The 25,766-nt window shown below is 42.1% G+C and overlaps 1 protein-coding gene across 2 annotated transcripts in view; it reads right to left on the bottom strand.

Annotated features, from left to right (window-relative positions):
* Nucleotides 1–25,766, bottom strand: part of PDE3B (phosphodiesterase 3B) — a 271,481-nt gene that overhangs the window by 13,331 nt on the left and 232,384 nt on the right. For both annotated transcript variants that reach the window (XM_039535240.1, XM_039535241.1), the window contains exons 12-14: nt 11,962–12,161; nt 1,792–1,995; nt 741–902 (exon numbers count right to left, since the gene is read on the bottom strand). In XM_039535240.1, coding sequence (XP_039391174.1) covers nt 741–902; nt 1,792–1,995; nt 11,962–12,161 — 566 coding nt within the window. The remainder of the gene's footprint in view (nt 1–740; nt 903–1,791; nt 1,996–11,961; nt 12,162–25,766) is intronic.

Below are 25,766 nucleotides of genomic sequence, written 5' to 3'. Positions count from 1 at the left end.
CTCAGTGGAATACAATTCGGACCATCACTTGAAAAATAAACTGAAATTGCCCGCAACATTATTGTGTGTTTGAGCAGATTATACACTTTCCATGCCCCATTAAAAAGAACAATCTCTGGTCGGAGACCATTTCAGATATCTGTTTCTGGGAAGAGGAGGAGGAGCCTTTTTACAAGCTTTTTTCTTTGTGTGTATTTGGCAGGCATATACATCCACTGTGCATATGCGACTGTATATTGCCCTCTCTTGTAGGGGACTACTATGATTTTGAAGCTCTCATGACAGGGACATTAGACTTTCTAGCCCTGATCCTGTAAACACTAATGCAAATGTTTTACTTCACTCACAAATATAGATCTATTACTATTCACATGAGTGAAGATAGACATATGCATAAGTATTTGTAAGACAGGTGTAAAAGTGGAGGCAACTTCCTAAGGTAGAAGCTGATATTTTTGTTAAAACAGCATCATTCTAAACAAAAGAGGAAAATAAACTAATGCTTAAGAAATAGATAAAATTGGTAGGAAATTTTTTTCAAGCTCTTTACACAATCAATAGAAATTAAAAAATATGCTTAATATAAAGTTACTTGACATGATTCATTCTTTAGAAACAGAAATAATTTAAAGCAGTAACAAAAGGAATAACCCCCAAACAGTAAATGCTTTGTACCCCCAAAATTTATAATTTATCATCAACCAGTTATATTTTTAAAAAAAAATTCTTTCCATACCTACCTGCTCATAAAATTCATTAACAATGCCTTCTGTCCATTTCAGGTGCAGATCTCTAACTTTTGCTGGGCCGTTAATATCTGCCAATTTGATGCATATTTGACAAACTAGCAGGCGGTCATTCTCATTGTTCCATTCTATACCGTGACTGTTTATATCATTGGCCTGTTTAAACAACATAATTTTTAACTATGTTGGATATTCTTGTAAAGAAAACTATATATAATTTTATTACATTTTTAAGTCTTTGCAGAATATTGCCCTTTTGTGTTAATTTTTCTGTAATATTTTGTCTTCTGTAATCACAAAGAGCTTTTTTTTTTCTTTTAAATGAAGATAACAGATGTTACCAGCAGCAGAAAACTAGATGGGAGATAAATGTTTTGAGGTTTAAAGAAACTGCAATAATTGAAAAACGTAATTATGTGCTATCAAGTTTCCCTTTTTTATAGGTTTGTATTGCAGTATTGCATTGTATTACTAACAGTAATTAGTATATTATTTTTATTCCCCATTTTTCAATCTTTAAAAAATATTTTCCACTTAAGATCATGATGTTCATATATATCCACTGAACTGGTTTCATTCTTTTCTTAATCTAATGGCAATCTATAGTTGAAATCTAGAAAATGGACACTTTATTTCATGTTTGAATGCTAATTTAGGATGTTTATGTGCAAAACAGAGAGATTGTAATGGGTATTAAATGCATGCAGAGGATATTCTGATTCTTAAAAACTAAAACATTAATGCATAACAGTTTTGAAGGTTTCTACTGATAAAGGAAATATAAAAATGGGAAATATTAAGTGTCAGAGTAGAATTCTATACTAGTACTTTAAGGTATGTTCAACAGTTTGATTTTTTTTAAAAGGTTGTAAGTACCCTCTGTGTAGCACATGCTTTAACTAGGTCTTCCTACTGGTGTGCTGACATCTGCAGTTCAAAGTTCTTTAAATGTAATCTTTTAAAAGCAATAAACATTGAGCAACAATGCTGATAGCAGTATGATCTCATAAGCAGCTAAGTGCAGGCATTAACTTGTGTAACAAACCTTGGCATTAAATTCAGCAAGGAAATCAAAATGTTTCTTGAGATCTGTTGCGAGGATTGCTTCGATCACTAAGAAACGAAACCGTTTGAATTCCACATGATCAAGATTAGGTAGAAAGTTGTATTCTGGTTGAGATAAAAAGAGATTCCATGCAGAAGCAGCATGATGGTTTTCTAGGACTGATCTGTCATTGTAGAGCACAGCCTACAAATAAATGAAAAACAAACAGGTGATTTAAGATTCAAAAAAGAGGAAAAGTGTAAAGGCTAAAAAATGACATTTTCGTTTAACACGTCCGGTAACTAAAATACTAAGTTGCATTCTATTTCTGAAGGCTGAACCGAACAAAAGTCTTCTTTGTAGGCAGTCATGCACAGGGAAAAATAATCAGACCAGTCTTCATTTTACAGTAATATCTACAGGATTAAAAATATCACTAAGAAAAACAGATAAATATAAAATATGCTTCATGTCAATCCACTTGTTGCTGCAGTGAATATGAACTAATATGTCTGCCTGATGTGGAGGAGGGTGGGAAAGAAGATGCAGTACAAAAGCTTAATACATCAAGGCAAAGTGTTTTTTTTAATATATTTTCATTTAGATTTTACATTTTAACTAATTTTTTTTTAAAATTTTACCTTTAAAAGTGTACTCATGTGAAAAGTTTGATTAATTGGCTTTTTTGAATGAATTATTGGCCAGTTTACAATAGTCCTCTCCAGTGCCTCCTTATAGAATGACTACCATTTGTAAAAAATGATGGGACAGTCTGCTTATGTTCTAGCTTAATCCCTAGCCAGCAATTATTAAAATTGAAGCTTAGCAGAGGGGGAAAAAATCAATATTCTGGCAAGACAAGCTTTATTTGTAGTGCTCGAATTCTGAACAGGCAATATTACAATTTTGAATGCAGGAGCTAGCATAACTGTAAGCAATCCACAAACTAATTAAATTAATAACATGTACATAAAGAAAGTTCAAGAAAAAGCCAAAGCCCTCTATGGAAAAGCAACTAGACATATTAATTCATTTTAACAATGTGAAAAGTCTGCTGTATGTACCAAAGAATCATCCTCTCAAAACCACGCAGAGTAAAGTTTCTATAATTGAATCACATTTATATGAACTAAATTAGCAAAGGATATAAGGTAATATACAATGGAATTTTTTAAAAATTGGGCTTGCCCCATAATTTACCTCTGTAAATTGTACAAAGATGACTTGAAAAGTTTTTTATCTTGGAAATATCAAACATATCAAGTCAGGTTTCCTCAGTTTTGCTGAAGGTCTCTAAAGGTTCCCACAAACAAGTGCACTGAGTTCTAACAACTTAACTGAAGTGGGATGCTGAGTTTTCAACAAAGACTTTGTTACCTCAACATGTTCAGTCAATGGAGTTAAATGGGTTAAGGAAAAACAAAGTTTTAAACAGTCTGTTGGCCAGTGGCTTATCAACTATTAGAAAGGCAGTAGCTTAATTTGTAAATGGCAGCACAGTGCTCTACTTGTGACATGCAGTCAGTGGTGGATCTTGTGAAAACCTGTACTTTAAGGATACATATATTGCACTCTGCATGGTGCTCTATATGTCCAAACAGTGCACCCCCATCTATATGGCTATTTTTAGCAGTGTAGTGTCCTGCTGCCTTTCCCCACTGAAGTGAAAGACTCTGGCAGCAGAAATAGGCTTTTGTGGGGGAAGCAGCAGGGAAGGGCTCTGGCAATGGGGAGCTTCCAAACCTTTTTCCCCACTGCCTCCTCCCTGCTAGAACCTTTTACTGCCATGTGCACCACAACCTGGACGCAGCTCGCTTTTTGCTGTGGTATGAAACTACACATATCCTCTATGTCATCACCAATGGTGTGCAATGTAGATGTATGTTAAGCTTTTGAATGAAAATATTCTGAATTAAATTAATATCCTGAAAACAAATGAATGTCATTTATTAGCTTCAAATATCTTCTGTTTAGTCTCTAGATTCTATTCTAGGTTCAATTATATTTGTATATGTTGTCTCCAGCTGAAATTTTATGTAATGTAGGCTTTGTCATATGTACTGTGCTGCACTGATTTCTCTGTTTTCTGACATTTTTCTGAACTCTTCCCTTGGTGATATTCAAACAAAGCCATCAAAAGACATCAATCACAGCAAAACTGAATTACTACTAATCTCTCCAGTTGATTTCCATTTCTTTCACACAGCTTAGACAACCTTGAGTTTACCATCATTTCTATTATCTCACATTTTGGAGGAGTATATGGACACTGATTTAGAGCTTAAATAAATAATAGTGTCTTATCTTTTACCTAGGAAATGACCCCAAGCTGATGTCCATGCTTAATGAAATAGAAGCCAAGTTTTGATTCATTCTTTTGTGAATCTTAGGTTATTTAATGCTTTTTACATATGTCTTTCAGCAGCTTTGCTGCATCCAGTGCGGCTTGTTCAGACGATACTCTCATGTTCATAAAAACTGAGTTTAGGCTGTAATCTCTTCAGGGCAGGGACTATCTGTTCCTCTGTTTGCATAGTGCCTAGCACAATGGGTCCCAACTCTTGGTGTGCATGCAATCCTCTATGCCAGATATTTGAACCCACTGGCCCATGACTGCATCCCAGCTGCCCCGCACATGCCACTCCTTCAAGGGCATAAAAGGGTGGAATAATACCAACTATCACTCAAGCTCCTTTGCTAACTGGAATCCACATCCACACAGACACACCTCGAAGAGCACCAGCTACTGCAAAGTAAATAACAGCTTTTTCTCTGAGTGATTATCTATATGTATTGTACTCTTAGTGATTCCTAACCAGTGCACACATGCTAGGAGGTAGATAATCAGAGTCCAAGACAAACAACAATTGAAGAATTGCTTTGCCAGAATAAATGTCAGCTCTGAAAGCCTCCCCAATAACACAGTGTTTTATGAATGTATGAATTGAACCAGAGGTGGTGCTCTACAAATTTCAGAGATTGGGACATTTCTGAAGGAAACTACAGATCCATCTTGAGCTCTAGTGGAGTAAGCTTTTATCTTACTGGGGGACCAATCTTCACTATTTGATAACACAGTCTGATGAATTCTGTAGGAAGAAACTGATTTCCCCTTTACCCTTTCAGCATAGGCTATAAATATCCTGGAAGAGACTAAATGATTCTATCTAAATAAAGGTTTCAGAGTACCAGCCGTGTTAGTCTGTATCCGCAAAAAGAACAGGAGTACTTGTGGCACCTTAAAGACTAACAAATTTATTTTAGCATGAGCTTTCGTGAGCTACAGCTCACTTCTTCGGATGCATAGAATGGAACACACAGACAGGAGATATTTATACATACAGAGAACATGACAAGGTGGAAGTATGCATAACAACAGGAAAAGTCTAATCAATTGAGATGAGCTATCATCAGCAGGAAGAAAAAAAACTTTTTTGAAGTGATAATTAAGATGGCCCATAGAAGGTGTGAGGAGAACTTAACATAGGGAAATAGATTCAATTAGTGTAATGACCCAACCATTCCCAGTCTCTGTTTAGACCAGAGTTAATTGTATCTAATTTGCATATTAATTCGAGTTCAGCAGTTTCTCTTGGAGTCTGTTTTTGAAGTTTTTTTGTTGCAAAATTGCCACCTTCAAGTCTGTCACTGAGTGGTTAGAGAGGTTGAAGTGTTCTCCCACTGGTTTTTGAATGTTATGATTCCTGATGTCAGATTTGTGTCCATTTATTCTTTTTCGTAGAGAATAAATGGACACAAATCTGACATCAGGAATCATAACATTCAAAAACCAGTGGGAGAACACTTCAACCTCTCTAACCACTCAGTGACAGACTTGAAGGTGGCAATTTTGCAACAAAAAAACTTCAAAAACAGACTCCAAAGAGAAACTGCTGAACTCGAATTAATATGCAAATTAGATACAATTAACTCTGGCCTAAACAGAGACTGGGAATGGTTGGGTCATTACACTAATTGAATCTATTTCCCTATGTTAAGTTCTCCTCACACCTTCTATGGGCCATCTTAATTATCACTTCAAAAAAGTTTTTTTTCCTCCTGCTGATGATAGCTCATCTCAATTGATTAGACTTTTCCTGTTGTTATGCATACTTCCACCTTGTCATGTTCTCTGTATGTATAAATATCTCCTGTCTGTGTGTTCCATTCTATGCATCCGAAGAAGTGAGCTGTAGCTCACGAAAGCTCATGCTAAAATAAATTTGTTAGTCTTTAAGGTGCCACAAGTACTCCTATCTAAATAAAAAGTATGAAATTTTCTTTCAGAATCACTAGCGTGAGGTTTGGGAAAGAAAATAGGTAAATGAATGTTCTGATTAATATGGAAGTCAGAAGCAACTTTACGTAGGAATCTTGGATGTGGCCCAAGAGAGACCTTATCTCTATGAAAGATGGTATATAGTAGACCTGCCATTAAAGCTTGAATTTCTTCCACCCGACAAGCAGAAATAATGGCCACCAAAAACTATGCTTTCATGGAAAGATGATGTAACAAGCATGGCTAATGATTAAAATGGGAGACCCCATCAGCCCAGTTAATACCACATTAAGATGCCATTTGAGGGTGAGGGGGTTCTCTAATTGTAGGGAATACATGCACAAACCCCTTCAAAAGCCTAGACACCATAGGGTGTGAAAATGCTGTGCAATTTTGAATTTGAGGACAATAGAGAGGTATACCTGCTAGATGAATTTTCATAGAACCAATTAGAAAGTCCAGATGATTTTAGTGAGAACAGCTCGTCCACAATGAACGGAATGTCCATTAGGAAGGCTGAGACATAACGTTGTTTGCCCAAATTGGGAATTGTTTCTATTTGGCACTGTAAGCCACAATGGAGTCCTTCATACTATATATCAAAATATTCTGGACATATCTGGAGCCAGGCATCTTAACATCAGTTAAGCAGTTAGCATCCAAGCTGCAAGGTGCAGAAATCGTGGGTCTGGATGAAAGGTCTTCCCATCATCTTCAGAGATCAAATCTGAGACTAGTGGACACATTACTGAAGTCTGTATCAACGGCCTCACTAGCTCTGGGAACCAGAATTATCTGGGTCAATCTGGTGCTTTTAATATCAACATTGCTGCATCATGCTTGAGTTTTCTCAGAATATATGGTATTTAAAAAAATTGGTGGGTAAGCATACATCAGGCCCTGAGACCATGGTATTAGGAAGGCACCTGATAGAGATCCTTGACTCTGACTCCCTCGTCATCAAAAAAATGTTGCTTTCTCCTTCCCCCCCCCCACAGCCATTTCTTTGGTAAACAAGTACATGACTGGGTGACCCTTCTTCTGGAAAATCTGTTGAATAATTGAGTTCTTAATAAACCATTCGTGGTTGGAAGAAAAATATCTGCTGATCTGATCTGCAAGGGTATCCATTAGTCCTGGTAGATAAACAGCAATGACAATATTCCAATTGCTGGATCACTTTCTGATGTAGAGGAGATGATTTGGCTCCACCTGTTTATATAGAACACTATAATGGTGTTGTCTGCCATGATGGGGGGAGGGATAGCTCAGTGGTTTGAGCATTGGCCTGCTAAACCCAGGATTGTGAGCTCAATCCTTGAGGAGGCCACTTAGGGATCTGGGGCAAAAATTGGTCCTGCTAGTGAAGGCAGGGGGCTGGACTTGATGACCTTTTGAGGTCCCTTCCAGTTCTAGGAGATTGGTATATCTCCAATTATTACCTATATAGACTCGCTCTGGATTAGAGATAAGAATGCAGCACATGCCAGATGAAACACACTGAGCTTCAATATATTTATGTGCAGACAGGATTCCTCCTTTGACAGGAACCTCTATGATCAAAATGCCTCAGTCAACCTCTTAGGAAGCTTCTGAAATGTTCTTTAGTCATATGGAGGTGTTGATGAAGATGAAGCTACAGCCTGATCAGGTGAATACAATGATATTGCAGGAGGAGGCACATCAGTGCGATGAATCTATTCCTCCTCAGAACAGTGGAGCTGCTGGACAGGAGAAACAGGAGGCTACTGATTTGTATGAGGTCTGGTAGATTCTACTGAAAAAAGCGACTTTGTTCTGGACTGTGTAGATGACACATGTCTTCTTAGATTTTGAGGGCCCTATGGAGCCCAGTATGGCCACCAGTGTGGATCACAGGCAAACTGCGTGGGAGGCTAGAGAGCGGTATACCAATGTGAGTATCTCCATATGGCTTCCCTATTCCTGCCTGAGCCCTAGAAACCCCACCAGGTGTGAAAAAGGCTGGGGAGTACAAAGAAGAACTCTCTTTACATTCACCTGAGGGTGATGAAGAAAAAGAATAATCCCCTCTTCATAGGAGGAGACATTTTAACAGAAGTCCCGAGGTGGTCTGTTCCTGAATCCCTCAGCAGTAGAGTAGAAGAAATGCCTTGTACCGACTTGTTAGTGGACCCAGTACTGACAGCAATATGACGACTGATTGTGCTAGTGTGGGACTCTGGGAAATCTGACACCATTAAATTCCCTGGTGCCATAAAGTTGGGTGCTGACATGGTCAGTACAAAAGACACCAATTCAGAGAGCTTTGTGGTACTAACAAAGTCAGTGTGCCAAGACGAACTTCACTAAATATGATGCTGAGATGCTTACGGGCAGGGTGCAAACCTATCTGCTTTAGGTTCTCAGCTGAAGGACCTGTAAGGGACTGGGGCGTAGACAGTCTTACTTAGTGGTCGCAGATGAGCTGAAGTCTGCCCACCAGGGATGGAAATCACCAGGCCAGAGTTAGAGGAATCGCAAGGCCAGATTCCGTAAACAAGAGTCAGGGTCCGAGACAGGCTGGTGTCAGAGACTGGATATCAGAGGTAGTACCAGGTTAGAATCAAGAGGCAAGAATCAGGGTCGAAGTCAGGCAGGAGTCAGAGACCAGAGATCAGGACATGAGGTAAAGTCCAGTTTAGTAACAGGCCAAGGTCTGCGTGGTTTCCCAGACACTTCCTGGGACAACTCCTGGGGTTAAGTAGGGGCATTTGGCCAATCAGAGGGCTGCAGGGTACTGTAATTCTGGGTATTATGGATGATACTTCCTATGGTGCCTATTCTCCACAGTGCTCCCTGACTGTGCTTCTGCAGGGTGTTCGGGGGGCATTGTGGGAATACTGGCCACCGCAGACTCAGATTCTAGGTCCCAGGTCCTTACGGGACTATATTTATGCCTTGAACTACCCTTAGCAGAGACCAGATAAGGAGCTTTTTCTCTCCTTTTCTTCGAAGGGTTCCTGAGAAGATGACCACTTCTTATGTTCCCTTAAGGAGTGATAGTGAATCCTACCCTTGCCTGATGATTATTTTGGAGAAGAGCCTTTGCTGAAAGAGTACAAGTGATAGACACCTGAAGCATAGTAGCTGCTGGTGCAATTTTGGAGGAGGAAGAATGTTCCTTTCTCACTTTTTGTGTTCATTTTGAAAATGAGCAACAAATAGAGGATTTGCTTGTAATATGCCCTATCCTACACAAAACAAACATTTTTAGTATGGCCATAATTTAGAGGAATGACAATGTCACATGAGGGACTATATTCGAAATCAGGAGGTTTCTGATCAGTCACGAAGATTGAAGTCTGTATGCCAGGTAACCAAAAGCAATGTAAAAAATTACCCAACTGAAACCTAATCCAAATTCTAACCTAATACAAAATTTAACCATATACAAATTTACACTATGAAAAGCAGATAGAGTAGGGATGCTGCTAATTGTTCCAGCTCTCAGCATAGGGCAGTTGGAAGGAACTGAGAGGTTGGCCCTGCTCAATCCTTTTATGCACTCAGGCAGAGGGCTGTGTGTGAGGGAAGCTATGGCAAAGATGTGAGCCAATGGGCACTGTTGGCCGAAACGGTCTGATCTCTAGTTCAGAGGGTGCCTGTGTAACACCAACAGACCCCGGTCGCTGGCGGGTGGGACCTGGGACCTCTGGAGCTTAGTGCATGAGCCTCTACCGCATGAGCTAAAAGCCAACTGGCTATTAGCTAAGGCTGTAGAGCAGACTCATTTTACCTCTCTAAGTAATCTCAGTGCCACTATATAGGACAGAACACCACACCCAGAAGGTGTGTTGGTTACATCTGCACACCAAGAGTGGAATACATATAGACAATCACTCAAAGAAGAATTCAAAATTTAAAACATCCTAAAATCCCTATCCAAAGTTTACAATATTATCTGTTCCAAGAATCTAGCTCCTGGGTACAAACTGAGTCATACTATGTTCAGGCTGCAGGATGAAGACACGGGGGAGTGTCTGAAAAGTCTGAAGCTGAGGTAAATACACTCTTGAGATAACTTTATGGAGCTTCTGGAGGAAGAGAGGCTACTCTCTTGCCAGGATCCCAAATTCCCTACTGCTACAGTGTACTTGGGAGACTCTCTTTTTGCTTAAACTGACTTGAAGGATATCTACATTTTCTAAGATGGAAGACCCCACTGTAGAAATATCTATCAACATCCACAAGAAGTTGTCCCATTCCCTTTCCATGGGGGAATCAGCTATGCTCGATCTGACACACGTGTGGCCTATATATACCTATATGCCATAAAGTATTAGGAGACTTGCATGTGAATTGTGGCTACCACTAAACGCTAATACGCTCCAGATCCCAAAAGTGAGAGTATGAAATTTGATGTTCTTTCATTGTCTGTCCAATTAGATGGCAAATACTGTAATACTGTTTTCTTGATCTGTTCAAGACTTAAACAATTGAGCCTGGGAGACATCAAGTTTCTTAATATAAGAGGCAATGACATCAGCAAAAAGACACAATGTATTGTCTCTCTGTGCTGGCAAAGAAAAACTATGCCCCGGCATTTGGACTGACACAGACAACAGAAAACAGAATTTGTTACTTAATCAAAATTGGCATAGAGTACAATCACTTCATATATAAATCAAAATATAATGTATTGTTTATAGTTCAAAAGCAAACTAAGTAGTATAACATGTTTTTTTCATCTCCATGAAACACAGTTAAAAATAAGGAGATATTTGATTGTTATTAAGGGAATAATTTTTTGGATGCATTCACCTTTCAAAAACCAAACATTTAGAACAAAAACTACTTTCTAAAACAAAATGTTCTTCTCCAATTTCTTGTTGGACAAAGTAAGTACTCAAAAGAACAATCTGATCCCACCTCCTTAACAGATCTATAGGACATCTGTCAAGGTAATAAAGTAAAATTTAGGAGGTACAAATAAATATAATTAACTAATTTAAAAGTTTCTTCCTTTTTCCTTTCTTCCATTTTTCATCCCTTTTTTCTTCCACAATACTATTTTTCCTTTTATTATTCCTGTCTCCTATTTGTTTTATTACTCTCTCATCTCTTTCCTTTTATTGTGCATTTCAGTTTCTTTAAAAAGCAGCATCTCCTTTCCTTAGTTTCTCATATTCATCTCCATTCTCAGATGTCAAGGCATCTTTGTTCTCTCTCATGTTATGTTCTCCTTTTAGCATCTCCCCAGTTTGTACTTCAAATTCACTGATCAGTTTACGTTTAAAAGACTATCTATGCAACACAAAAGGCTAGACTAGGCTGTTTTGTTTTGAAATAATGGCAAAGAGCACCACTGTCATTAGAAGCAGCAAAGAGTCCTGTGGCACCTTATAGACTAACAGAAGTTTTGGATGCATCCGACGAAGTGGGTATTCACCCACGAAAGCTCATGCTCCAAAACTTCTGTTAGTCTATAAGGTGCCACAGGACTCTTTGCTGCTTTTACAGATCCAGACTAACACGGCTACCCCTCTGATAATTGTCATTAGAAAGTTTCAAAAAATTGGAATATCCATAATCATAGGCTTGACAAGTTCCAAAGGCCAACCCTATATGTAACAGGTTGTTTGCTTAGTTGCATTTATTTTATTGTTTACAAATTTGTTACTTGAAAATGATTTTATACACACCCACACACACCACTTTGGGATTTCTCAGGTTAAAAGGTGTTATAAAGGTAATCCCAGCGCAGTTTTCTTGCTCACCTATTAAGTGAAAAGAATGGTCTTACGAAATGTGGCAACCAACCCCTACACAAAAGGTAGCAGATTTATAGAGTAAAATCTATGTTCATTATTTTTCTTATGCATCAGAAAGCTGGAATTTTAATTTTAGCTTTCCAGTAAAATATTTCCTACCTGAGGTGCATTTGTAGCAACTAGAAAAGCATTTGTACGACCTGGATGATCATAATCATGCATGGCAGCTGCTACATACAGAGCCATCAACTCCAGGGCAGGAATGTTTGATGCCATGCATCCATAGTTGTCATCAACAATAGAGCAGCTCTTTGAAGAAATATAACTGACTCGACCAGGGGCAATATCACTCTCTGCATCTAGGAAAAACGAAAGCATCAAAATACAATGTTATTCAGGAATAACTTTTTCATTAGTATTTTCAAAATTATATTAATGTTCATTATACAACACATTCTATATTAAGATTCACAACCATCCTTGTGTTTTTGGAGTAAATGTTGTTTAAAAATATTTTATAGTTAAAATTAATTGCTTATTAATGTATAAATATTTGGATGCATTGCAGTCAATCAGTTATTATGTGTTTCTACATAAACAGGTAATTCAGAAGAGATTTTGATGTTGCTAGCGTGCAGTAAAGTGATGTAATCATCATAATACAGCTTCTCAAGAAGGAAAGATTCAGCATTTCCAACTTTTGCAAGGATGCAAAAATTCTGGCTGTCACAAAATGTTGGCCGGGGGGGGAGATTCCTCAACATAATGCTCTGTAGCTTATAAGCAGCTGCGCTAAACTGGAAGCCTAGAATCCCCAACTCTTCTAGACTGGTGCTCATATTTCTGTGTTCTTCACTACCCTTATTATGAGCCAAGGTCTCATACTGCAATGGTGGGAAGTAACTATCATTCACCTATTTCACAAGTAAGGTAAATCAGAGCTTGCACAAGATCACTTCAGCCAGAACTTGGAACAGAGTCTAGTTCTCTAAGGGTATGTCTACACTACAAGAGTAGTTCGATTCAACTTAATTCGAATTTGTGGAATCGACCTTACGAAGTCGAATTTGTGTATCCACACTAAGGACACTAATTCGACTTTGTGATTCCACACTAACGGGGCCAGCGTCGACTTTGGAAGCGGTGCACTGTGGGAAGCTATCCCACAGTTCCCACAGTCCCCGCTGCCCATTGGAATGCTGGGTAGAGCCCCCAATGCCTGCTGGGGGAAAAAATGTGTCGAGGGTGGTTTTGGGTAACTGTCATCATTGAACCATCAATCATGCCCTCCCTCCCTCCCCAAAAGCGCCTGCGGGCAATCTGTTCGTGCACTTTTCTGGTCAGTGACAGCGCGGACACCACAGCACTGCGAGCATGGAGCCCGCTGCAGTTATGGCCATTTTCACCTCCTCGCACCTTATCATCCACCTCTTCCACAGTCAGCTGCTGAGAAATCGGGCTACTTTTCAATGGTGCTGCAAGCACTGGTGGAGCATAGGGGATGTTTTACCAACATCAACGTCGGGTGGCCAGGCAAGGTTCCGACGCGTGTGTTTTCAGGAACTGTGGTCTGTTTAGACACCTGCAGGAAGGTCGTTTCTTCCCGGACCACAAAATAACTGTTGGGGATGTGCAGATGCCTATAGTGATCCTCGGGGACCCAGCCTACCCGCTAATGCCCTGGCTCATGAAGCCCTATACAGGTGCCTTGGACAGCGACAAGGAACGCTTCAAGTACCAGCGAGCAGCGAGACCTGTGACTATTCAGTTTCTTTACAGAGAAGCTGAACCTGCCCCTGTTTCTTTACCCAGTTACTGTTGACTATCCTCTGCAGTTACATACCCCGTTCACCCCGTTTCCCCCACTTCCAACACACGTGTAAAAATAAAATACATGTTCCATTGTTACTTAACAAAGGTTTCTTTATTAATGACTTTGCGTTAAAGGGTTGAAACTGGGACGCAGACTGTGCTGGGTACGGTGTGCGGTGATGTAAAGACCGCCTCTGAACTCGAGGAATGACAAGCTCCTGCTCCTAGAGCAGTCCGCAGTGCCGGACTGGTTGTTTCAACGGAGCCTGCCATCCCTCCTTTTTGGGATTCTGTGTGCGGGGGCTATGTGACCTTGTGGCGGAGGAGGATGGATACAGATTCCTCTGCTGCGTGACTCTGCGGTCCAGGACAAGGACCGCTGCATAAGATCTGTAACCGCCCTCCCCCGCTACAAAGTCACATCCCCCCCACCCACACAGAACCTGGAAACCACCTCCCATACCGACCAGGGTGCCTACTGACTGCACTGTGTGTGTGACCTGCTGCTGATCCTGCCCCCGTGTCTGTACCCTGGTAAAGGTGACCGTCCTATGCAATTACCAACCCCCTTCCCCACCCCCCCCTTCAAACACAGTCTTTTGTTAAAAAAGCATGATGGAAACAGTAATTAACAGCAAAGTATTTTTAATAATTAACTAGACAGTTAGGGGATGAAACTGGGATTGGGGCTTGGGTGAGTCTGGAAGGGAAGGACTTCTCAAAATTTAGGGTATGAGAGCTTTTGGGTACTTGAGCACTCTGCTGGAGTGCAGTGACAGTTTTAACGCCCCCTGGTGCCCCTCCTTCTGGTTATTTTGGGTGAGGGGGGTATGGGACTTTGTGGCGGGGGAGGGCGGTTGCAGATACACTGCAGGGGGGCTCTGTCCTCCTGCCTGCGGTCCTGCAGAACATGCACAAGGCGCCGGAGCGTGTCTGTTTGCTCCCTCATTAGTCCAAGCAGCGTTTGAGTCGCCTGCTTGTCTTCCTCACGCCACCTCTCCTCCCGTTCGCTGTGTGAGCACTGGTACAGAGAGAGGGTCTCCCTCCACTGGCTCTGCTGGTCCGCCTCGGCTCAGGAGCAGCCCATAAGTTCAGTGAACATCTCGTCCCGTGTCTTTTTCTTTCGCCACCTAATCTTTGCCAGCCTCTGTGAGGGGGATGCTGTGGCAGGTCTGGAGACAGTGGAAGCTGTGTGATGGGAAAAAGGGAGTGAATTCCTTGCAAAGATACATTTTTGCGAACAATGAACACAGTCTAGTCTGTGTCTGTGAACAAGAGCATGCACAGCACCTATCTCGTGCGCACTCCTGATGCAGGCAATCCGGAAAGCATAAACTCTGCCCCTGTTCCACCCCATCGCAGTGTCCCCCGACCCTTGGAATTCCTGGCTGAGATCCCAGTGCCTGATGGTGCAAATTTCATTGTCGCGGGTGGTTCTGGGTACATGTAGTCACTCATTCCTTCCTCTGGGAAAGCAATGGCAGACAATCATTTCGAGCCCGTTTTCCCTGGATTACCCTGGCAGACGCCATAGCGTGGCAACCATGGAGCCTGTTTTGCCTTTTGTCACCGTATGTGTACTAGATGCCGCGGACAGAGGCGATTCAGCAGCGCTACACAGCAGCATTCATTTGCTTTTGCATGACAGCAGGGATGGTTATCAGCCATATTGTATCATCTACCATGCCATTGTAAATTGGCAAGGTGATGATGGTTACCAGCCGTATTGCATTATACCTTCTGCTGCTGTCATAGGTGCCCCTAGCCGAGATCAGCCGGGGGCGCAAAAGACAAAACTGGGAATGACTCCCCGAGTATCTAAAAACAGAATAATTCCTGTATAGAATATGGGGCTAGTGTAGTAGAGATCCAGTGTTTCAGAGAACCAGAGAGCACAGCCGCTCTGTGTCAGATTATGCAGGAATGATGAGCTGCATGGCATTCACATGGGGTGCTCCTGCAACAACCCCACCTGTTGCTTCCCTCCTCCCCCAGCCTTCCTGGGCTACCGTTGCAGTGTCCCCTGATTTGTGTGCTGAAGTAATAAAGAATGCAGGAATAAGAAACAGTGACTTGTTACTGAAATGAAATGAGGGGAAGGCAGCCTCCAGCTGCTATGATTGTCCAGACAGGACATTAAGCAGTGTGGGGGAGAGGAAAACAGCACCCTGCTGCTATGACAGTCCAGGCAGTACAGAATCTTTTCTTTACACATGAAGGGCGGGGGCTGATGGAGCTCAGCCCCCTGTTGCTATGATGAAGATGGTTAGCAGGCCGTCTACTTATGGGCTGATGATGAGGACGGGTACCAGTCGTATTGCACTACACCATCTACAGCAAGGCTGATGATGATGACGACGGATATCAGTCTTATTGCACCATCAGCCACCCATGAGGCGGGGGGGGGGGGGAGAGAGGATGCTACAGTACAGTGCCGCAGCATCGCGTCTATCAGCAGCATTCAGTACACATAGGGTGACATTTAAAAGAGTCAAGAGACAATTTTTTTTCCATTTCCTTCTGGGGGTGGGGGAGGGGGGTACATTGACGAGCTATGCCCTGAACCGCTGCGGACAATGTGTTTGACCGTACAGGTATTGGGAGATCAGCCAAGAATGCAAATGCTTTTCGGAGACTGCAGGAACTGTGGGATAGCTTGCGTCCTCAGTCCCCCCTCCCTCCATGAGCATCCATTTGATTCTTTGGCTTTCCGTTACGCTTGTCACGCAGCAGCGTGCTGAGTCTCTACTACGCCGTCTGTCTGGAGATTTTTTAAAAATACTTTGGACCAGGCGTAACATTACAGTAATTCCCCTAATTAGACGCAGGAGTCTCCAAGCGAGATCACCCTGAGGACGGTCACTGAAGGAGATAGAGAGCGCATGCTGCGTGAAAGCCGGCACAAACCAGGGACCTATGCAGCCGTGCTCGGGGAGGCAATGCTCCCTGAGTACCTCATGAAAGCCTGGTGCGGAAAGGTGTGCTACCACGGAGCACCCAATAAGGCAGCTCTCCCCAGGAACCGCCTGCGGAGGCGTTTCGATTACCTCCAGGAGAGCTTCGTGGAGATCTCCCAGGAGGATTTCTGTTCTATCCCCATATATATATACCTCCTTTTCACATAGTTCAGATTCCTGTTCCATTAATAATAAAAGTTTACATGCTTAAAGCACTTACCGACTGATCCTTCCCCTGATTCAGGGTCCGGGTTAACGGCCGAGGAGGGTTGATAGGGGCTCTCCGTGAGGGTGATGTAGAGATCCTGGCTGTCGGGGAAACCAGCGTTGTAAGCGCTGTCGCCTGCCTCGTCCTCCACAAACCCTTCCTCATCTTCCCCGTCCGCGAACATCGCCAAGGAACTGGCCGTCGACACTATCCCATCGTCAGAGTCCACGTTCACTGGTGGGGCAGTGGTAGCAGGCTCCGGAGCGTCCGTTTGCCACTTTGGTCTTCTGGTAGCCTTGTCTCAGGTCCTTGATTTTCAGGCAGCACTGCGTTGCATCCCAGCTAGATCCTCTGTCTGTCATGGCTTTGGAGACCTTCTCGTAGGTCTTTGCATTCCGTTTTTTGGAGCGCAGCTCCGAAAGCACAGACTCCTCGCCCCACACACCAAGCAGATCCAAGACTTCCCAGTCAGTCTATGCTGGGGCCCTCTTTCTATTCAGAGATTGCCTGGACTCCTCTGCTGGAGAGCTCTGCATCGTTGCCGGTGCTGCTGAGCTCGCCCCGATGTCCAACCAGGAAATGAGATTCAAACTGGCCAGACAGAAAAAGGAATTCAAATTTTCCCGGGGCTTTTCCTGTGTGGCTGATCAGAACATCCAAGCTCGGACTGCTGTCCAGAGCGTCAACAGAGTGGTGCAGTGTGGGATAGCTCCCGGAGCTACTAAGGTCGATTTCCGTCCACACCTAGCCTACTTCGACATGGCCATGTCGAATTTAGCGCTACTCCCCTCGTCAGGGAGGAGTACAGAATTCGAACTAAAGAGCCCTCTATGTCGAATTAAATGGCTTCCTGGTGTGGACGGGTGCACGGTTAATTCGAATTAACGCTGCTAAATTCGAATTAAAGTCCTAGTGTGGACCAGGCCTTATATAAAAGAGCCAAGGCTGATCTACTTTGCCACACAATCTTTCGAAATCAAATTAGATACTTCTGTAACCAACATGAACAAACCATGGCTCTGTGCAGCAAGACTACTCTGAGACAGTAGTAAACCAACAGAACTGACACCAAGTGTGCAAACTCTATCCCAAATACTTGTGAGACCCAATGGCAATGTGTTTGTTGCATCAACCTGTATGAGCTGTTCCACATAAAGGACAGTAGCATGCTTTGCCTCTCACCAGTTATACCACCTCTCCTACAGCTGATGGTCTGTGCGGGGGATCTGAAGCTTGTGGGTTTAAATCCTTCTAATGGCCCAGGAGGAGGTGAAAAAAAGATACATATATGTATAAAAGTTAGTGTAAAGGACACTGGAGTAATTATAGAGAATTACAATTGTTTTATTGTACAGTAGAATTATATTGCAAAGGATATTTACAAGTGAATTTGGATGTTGCATTTTTAGTGTTTATATTTTGGTTAATGGGAGCCCCCTCTTAAGAGAAGGGTGCAGCAGACAGTTTTTTTGAGACTGAGAGCAACATGTGGGAGATTTTGCTCATGTGCTGAGTGGAAGACTTTGCCTGTGTAATTTCAAACAAACAAACAAACAAGTTAGAACAATAAATACATCTTTCCAGAAAGCAAGCTTCATTCTCAAGTGGTGTAATGTTAGTGATTATGAAGAATGGATGCCTTGGGGCACTGTTAATGAGGTACAGAGCCTTTCAACTGTAGATCACCAGTCTGAATCTTGTTCAGCTCAGCATGGATTAAAAGTTGTTCCCATTAAACGGATATTTGAAAGCCTCCCATATATTAGAGGGGTTGAGCCAGTCCCAGTTTCAGCTCCCACATCACTAATTTACCATCAGGCTTTACACTAGATTGTAAGATCTTGGGGGCAGGAATGTTCTCTTAACTTTGTGTTTGTTTAGTCCTACAGAGAAGACATACAACTATACTGTAGTTTTAAAAAACATTCTTTATAAATAGATTGAGTGAGATATATTGATATGAAAGAAAACAATGTTTTTTCTCATTATCTCAGATTAGAAAAGCTCATAAAAATGGTAAGTAAGATGCAGAATCTAAGTATCAGATATGACTGCTACATACTTTAAAAGTATGGCAATCAGTATTCATTGTTGTTAAAGGTGTAGAAAGAGCTAGAAGGGTGAACAGAAGCTAGAATTCACAGCTACTAAAAAAAGCCTATTAGATTTACACAATTTAGACTATATACTAGAAGTGACTGAAAATTTTCCAAACTATGTTTCATTAGAAAATACTGATTCATAGAACAAAATGATTTGCTAAATCTAGTACAGATTCAATGAAGTTTTTGTCAAACACCACTTTCCCACCTAACTCCAGGGACAGAGAAGGGTATTTGGACTCCCTGCCTCTAAAGCTCCAGGAAACATAACTTTTTCTTTGGCTCCCAGAGGTTGGGTGGCTAGCGGGAAGACAGAACAGCCAGGCCCTCTGCCTCTTTGGCAGTGGGTCTGGAAGGCTCTTCTCAGTGTCAGTGAAATCAATAAGAACATTCCCTTAGGGTGGCCAGGAAGCCAAAAAAATCCATTTAGGCTCCCCAAAATGGAATTTTTCTTTTAAAATCCATTTCTGCAAACATTTTCTCTGTTTTAACATTTTGCAAAGCTTCAAAAATTTTCACAGGAAGGGCTCCCCCTCTTTTTGATCAGCTCTACTATACACCCCCTAGAACATAGGTGGGCAAACTACGGCCCGCAGGCCACATCCGGCCCATGGGACCTTCCTGCCCGGCCCCTGAGCTCCTGGCCCAGGAGGCTGGCTCCGCCCCCTCCCCTGCAGCCTCAGCTCGCTGCGCCGCTGGTGCAATGTTCTGGGCGGTGGGGCTCTTGCAGAGCCGCGGCCTGTCCTGGTGCTCTGGGCAGCGTGGCTGTAGCGCCGTCAGCCACCGGTGCTCCAGGCAGTGCGGTAAGGGGAAAGGGAGCTGGAGGGGAGGGGTTGGATAGAGGGCAGGGGAGTTTGGGGTGGAGGTCAGGGGGCAGGGCAGTCAGAGGACGGGGAACAGGAGGTTGAATGGGGGCAGAGGTCCCGGGGGAGCAGTCAGGAATGGGGGGGGTTAAATGAGGTGATGGGGGGCAGTCCGGGGCAGGAGTTCTAGGGGCAGTCAGGGACAGGGAGGGTTGGAGGTGGCAGGGATCCCGGGGGGGGGGTGCATCAGAAGGCGAGAAGCAGTGGGGGTTGGATAGGGGTGGGGGCCAGGCCACGCCTAGCTGTTTGGGGAGGCACAGCCTCCCCTAACCGGCCCTCCATATAATTTCAGAAAACCAATGTGGCCCTCAGGCCAAAAAGTTTGCCCACCCCTGCCCTAGAAAGCTAAAATGGATAGTTCATTATCTATAATCTTTTAAGAATGTATTAATATTATTATTTAGCTATTTTTTCAAGAATCTAAATGAAACTCATGAGACCTTGTGAGTACAACTCTGCTTTTGAATTTAGTATACATATTTAGTTGCATATTGATCATATATATACACACATGGTATGTATGCATAGGAGTATATGAAAACAATTATTTTAATCAGAATGCAGTAGTCTCTCTACAATACTTTCAGACATACAGATTGATATTCTATGCTTTTACAAACTTGCTAAAATGGCATTATTTTATTTTCCAACTAGCAACATTTAGCATACTGACATCAAATCACTGCTGCTGTTAATATTTTGATTACTGTATTATCCATTGTGCTGATATCAGCATGCACAAAGCACAATGCCATTGGTCAGATGGATTTGAAAATGTAAGTTCCAAATCTACTCTCCCAATGGCTGAAACTTCACAACACTGGAAAAGCCCCAGGCCATAGTCAGGAGATGGGATAGCTAGCAGCAAGGAGAATAAGATCCAGCAGTTAAAGGGAAAAACCAGCAGCCAAGACACAATCCAGAAGACACAACAAATCCAACATTTATAACAGCTACCAAAATAAGGACAGGAAAGCTGGTAGTGCCAGAAGACAATATAGTACTGTAAAAAAATACCACAGAACAGGCAGTGCCATTATATCAGATGATTAAGAGCAACTTTGTCTGGACAGAGTAATACCCTAAAGCAGGAGTTCTCAAATTGGGGGTTGGGACCCCTCAGGGGGTCGTGAGGTTATTACAAGGGGGGTTGCGAGTTGTCAGCTTCTACCCCAAACCCCGCTTTGCCTCCAGCATTTATAATGGTATTAAATATATTCAAAAGTGTTTTTAATTTATAAAGGGGGCGGGTTCGTACTCAGAGGCTTGCTATGTGAAAGGGGTCACCAGTACAAAAGTTTGAGCACCACTGCCCTAAAGTGTTTGAATCACTGAAGGATGGACATCTACATCACGTTGTGCTTAAATTCTCAGATACATTCCCTGCATTTGTAGTAACCTGTGATGCCTCCGAGATTGCGGTCAGATTTGCACTTTAACAAATTGATGAGCTTGGTAGGCACAGACCAGTGGCTTTTGGAGGTTGCAAATTAAACAAGAGGAAAACCTAGTATTCCACTACAGAACTGGAGTTTTGGGCTACTGTGTCAGAACTGGAGTGTCAAGGCCTATCATCCCTATTTCTGAGGTATGCAATTCATGGTGTACACAGACCACAGTGCCCTATAGTGACTCCTTACAAAGCACAACTCAATGTTTGTGGAAAAGGATTTACAAACTGTCACAATACACATTCACAGTTCACCATAAACCTGGAAAGCAAAATGTGGTTATGTATGCTCTCAGCTGGGTGAGAACAGTGAAAATAGACTCAACCTGATCTTGTGAGGACATCTTGCAAGAACAGCCTAAGGACCCTGAATTATGTTCAGTGCACCAATAAATCTACCAAAGTAGACAGACTGGGGAAGCTCAATGCAGTTCAGGAATGATTATCCATTGATCTGGCTACCAATATGCTGGTGTATGAAGATAACAGGATTGTTTTGTCAGCAAGTTTTCAGAGAACAGTACCGGAGTGCCTTCATGACAACAAAGCAATAGGCCACCTGGTGTATGAAAAGACATTGAGCTGGGTATCCAATGGATTTTTTTAGCTAAGCATGGCTGCAGATGTTAAGAATGGGGTACTTACTTGTCTTATCTGGAAAGGAAGGAAAGGAGATGTATTCTTTTAATAGAAATGTTCAAACCTAGTAAGCCCTGGGAGTTCAGACAGATTGACTTGAAGGCCCACTATGAGAAATGCCAGTTGAAAACCAGTATGTGCTGGTAGTGTAAGACACCATCACAAAGTATGGAGTGGCACAGCCACTGAAGGATAAAAGGACTCAGACAGTTACAGCTGTAATATGATTAAACATGCAATGTCACAGTTTGGCCTAACCAAGCGGCATCTGCAGGGATCAAAGTAAGTAATTTGAATACTAGTTATTACACAGGGTTTGCAAACAACTCCAGATAACCAAGGTGAGGACCAGTGTCACCCACCCTGCGAATAATGTGGGAGTGGAGAGAGTAAACTGCACCATTGGTTTCATGCTTAGCATCTTAGTCAGTGAAGACCAATGAGACTGGGATACAAACATACTTTTTGTCATTTTTGCATATACCACCAGCTGGCATTAAACTGTCCATTACTCTCCTTGTGAGATTATTTTTGGACTCTGCAAACCCATCCTTCCCTGTGACTTGAAGAACTGGCACGGCTTCCTGCACCTACACATGGTGCAGTCTTGTATCAGTGATCTGAGGACAGCATTCCAGAAGGTGGAAGAATAGATGTGCCTGGCATGCTTGCTTTTGGATCAAGATGCCAGAAAAAAGGAAAATTACATGCCCATCCAGGAAGAAGAGAAGGTATGGCTATCCAACTGGAAAAACATCCCAAACTTACCCCTTTTGGGGGGAATTTTACATGGTAATTACAAAACTAAACAACCTATCCTTGCTCATTTGTAGTGCATTGAGAACTGGTGCACAGATTCATTGAAAGAAAGTGGAGGACAAACACAGTGTTCAATAACCATCCCAGAGGAGGATTTGGTGGTACCCTAGCAGTTTCTTGTGGCTTGTAACGGGAGACATGTTATGGAGAAAGACTATCCAGAGTGTCCTCAGGCCCTCAACACACTGCAGTCTTCAACAGAAAATATGTCCACAATGGATAGGCCTAATTTAGATGCATTCATTGATAAACAATATCCAACTACAAGTGGTGTCTCCGTGACTGAACAGAAGACTTGAGCAGGCAGACCACCTGGATTCCTTTGGTGTTACCATTTTAAATTCTTCAACTAGATGGGGAAAGTTGTAGTACAGGCAGATTAGTGCAGACAGCACCTCCACTAGTAGATGGTTCTCTATCTTTATCTTAGGGGGGGAGGGGAAGGGTCGAGCAGAAGTTCTGTCCTGCCTGTGTGTGCTGGAATTGGTACTTGCAGTGTTTCACTAAATGCCTGTGACCCTAAAAGCGAGTATTGCAGCACTATTTCCACTGTACAGCCATGACTGTAACATTAACAACCACTTATAAAGTTCAGTTCAATCATTTTAGTTAGATTGAATTTCTTGCACTTTTATTACATGTGGAATGCTATCTCTGGAAGTAGAAACTTGGAAGTGTGGCACTCAAACAGAGAGTGAGGCTTGTCAAACAAGGGTGGGAAAAGCATTTTACTAAGACAACCTTCTGTTGAAACATATGCTCTTCAGACCCACAGGATTATGCAAGACTTGGAGAACCACTGTTTCATGATCAGTTATCAGAAATGTTGCACCATCCAACTGCAACAACTCATTTGTCTGGGGCCTCTGTTTTGACAAAGAACTGTTTTTGGTCTGTTGCTCAAAGGAAGATTCCAGAAGATGCAGAATTTAATTGAGAACTTCTTGAGCACCCAAGTCTTGTCCCAACAGTGATTCAAATTAGTACACGATAAAAGCCACTTTCACACACAGAAAATGACAACATAACCCAGGTGGCAAGGTGGCCACAGCATAAAGGCCTAAAATAATGAAGTAAGAGATTGTGATCTGCTACTCCAGGAATGTCAGGATCTGTCAAGGTCACATGTATCCAAGGTAAAAACAACGAGGCTCACTTGGCTAAGCAGATGCAGGAGAACTAAAAATAAAATGATTTTCATTGAGTTACCAAAGATGTGGTTAATAAAGCTGGGCTGGAAACTGTTTTCCTGTCTCTAGAATATTTTTGAGAGTTCAAAAACTTTCTGTGCCTAATTGGGACAAAAAGTTAAAATCTTGAACATTTTAAATTTTAAAAAGGGAAACGCTTTTCAGTTTGGATCAATTGAAACATTTTGTTTTGGTAATTTACAAATGTTTTGTTTTCTTGGTAGCTTAACTTTTTATATGAAAAGTCATTTCAAACTTGAAAACCAGATTTTTTTTGTTTTGACATTTTGACAATTATGAAAAAAAATTCAAGTTGGGAGATTTGTTGAAGCTGACACTGATTCACGAACAGTTTTCAGTTTACATGAATTAGATTTTTCAATGGAAAAATGATTCAAAAATTCCTGACCAGCTCTAGTGGTTACTCCCTTCCGAGAACATCTTTATTAACTGATTCAAGAAAAAAATTATCAAAGTTTTGCTCCTGGCACTAGCACACCAATGCTTGGAGAGCAGTTACACTGATAGTCCTCTGACTGATCTTCTGGCTTATGCCCTTCCTCTTTAAATCTGATTGCCACAGTAGCCATGAAGATAAGAGAGTATCAAGCAACAGTAATATTGATCATCTTATATTGACCTACATATCTATGGTTCCACAGACTTCTTCAGATGTTCATTTGCCAGACTTCTGGGATGTTATTTGCCAGGGCACTTTTAATCATCCAGAATTCAATGATGGTAGTACCAGCCCAGCATAGACCCTATGTATGTATTCTGCTTACTAGCCCACGCTGAAGCCCATGCTGTGCTGTGTTTTTCAATAATTTGTTACCTGTACCAGCTGGATTCAAGATGGCTCTGGTAGGCTAGCCCATGTACAGCTTTTTCTATGTAGGCATACCCACTAACTTAACACCTCAAAACTTGTTTCGTTGTGAGGGGGAGTTTGCCAGCATGGTGAACAAGTGCAGGTCTGGACCAAACTCCACAGATCCCAAGGATCCACAAGGAGGCTATTTCCCCCACTGGCACTGAGTCACCCAGCATGTGTCCCCCGCATCCCTCCTTCCCCACACCCCACCCTACTCCCTTGCTGCCATGGGCAGTCCTGGGACTTTTCTCCCTCTTAAAACAGGAATCACCACAGGTCGGGGAGAGGGGTATTACTTTTCCTCCCTAAACTCAACAAGCCCAAAAGGAGAACAATATGCAACTTCCACATTCTCCCCTCCCCCAGCCTGTCCACTCTTCCCTAGCCTCCCCAAACACATGGAGAGGCCTCTGTGGGAAGTGTGAGATACTGCAGAGGAGGATTCCATCCCCCTTTTCACCCAGAAGAGGGAAATCTGTATGATATGGAACTCTCCACACCTTTTTTTCCTGTCTTAAGTTGCTATCTTTTCACAAAGGATGCTATAATGTGTGTCTTTTCAACATCTCATAATAAAAGGTGGATCTTACTGCTTTAATATCTTTATTACACATCTGACCATTAATAGGAAAGTCTTGATGTGTGATTAGTTTATTTTTAATCCTTTCAAATAATAATAATAATACTTTTCAAATTTGGGGTGCTCAAGGGCAGTAAAAGAATAATTTTATCCTTTTTACTTTGGGGGAGGGAAGATATTTTTGCCATTTTCTATCGTTCTCCAGAAAGTCCTGGTTACAATTCCATGACATAGGAGCCAGATGTTTGCCAGGAAGTGGGGGTTGGCAGTTCCAAAGGGAGTTAGATTAGATCATCACAAGGTCCCTTCTGGCCTTCATGTTTCTGGATGAAATTCTGGTCCTGTTGAAGTCAATGGCAAAACACCTGCTGACTTCAAACAGGCCAGGATACTACTCTGTACATCTAAGTGTGATTAATCTGTGAACAAAAGTATAGCCAAGCTTAAAATGAACAAAGGTATTGTCAATA

The sequence above is a fragment of the Mauremys reevesii genome, linkage group 4, assembly GCF_016161935.1.
Source record: "Mauremys reevesii isolate NIE-2019 linkage group 4, ASM1616193v1, whole genome shotgun sequence".
In the NCBI taxonomy this organism is placed as follows: domain Eukaryota; kingdom Metazoa; phylum Chordata; order Testudines; family Geoemydidae; genus Mauremys; species Mauremys reevesii.
The sequence above is the reverse complement of the archived record's forward strand: the minus strand, read 5'-3'. Positions and strand labels throughout refer to the sequence as shown.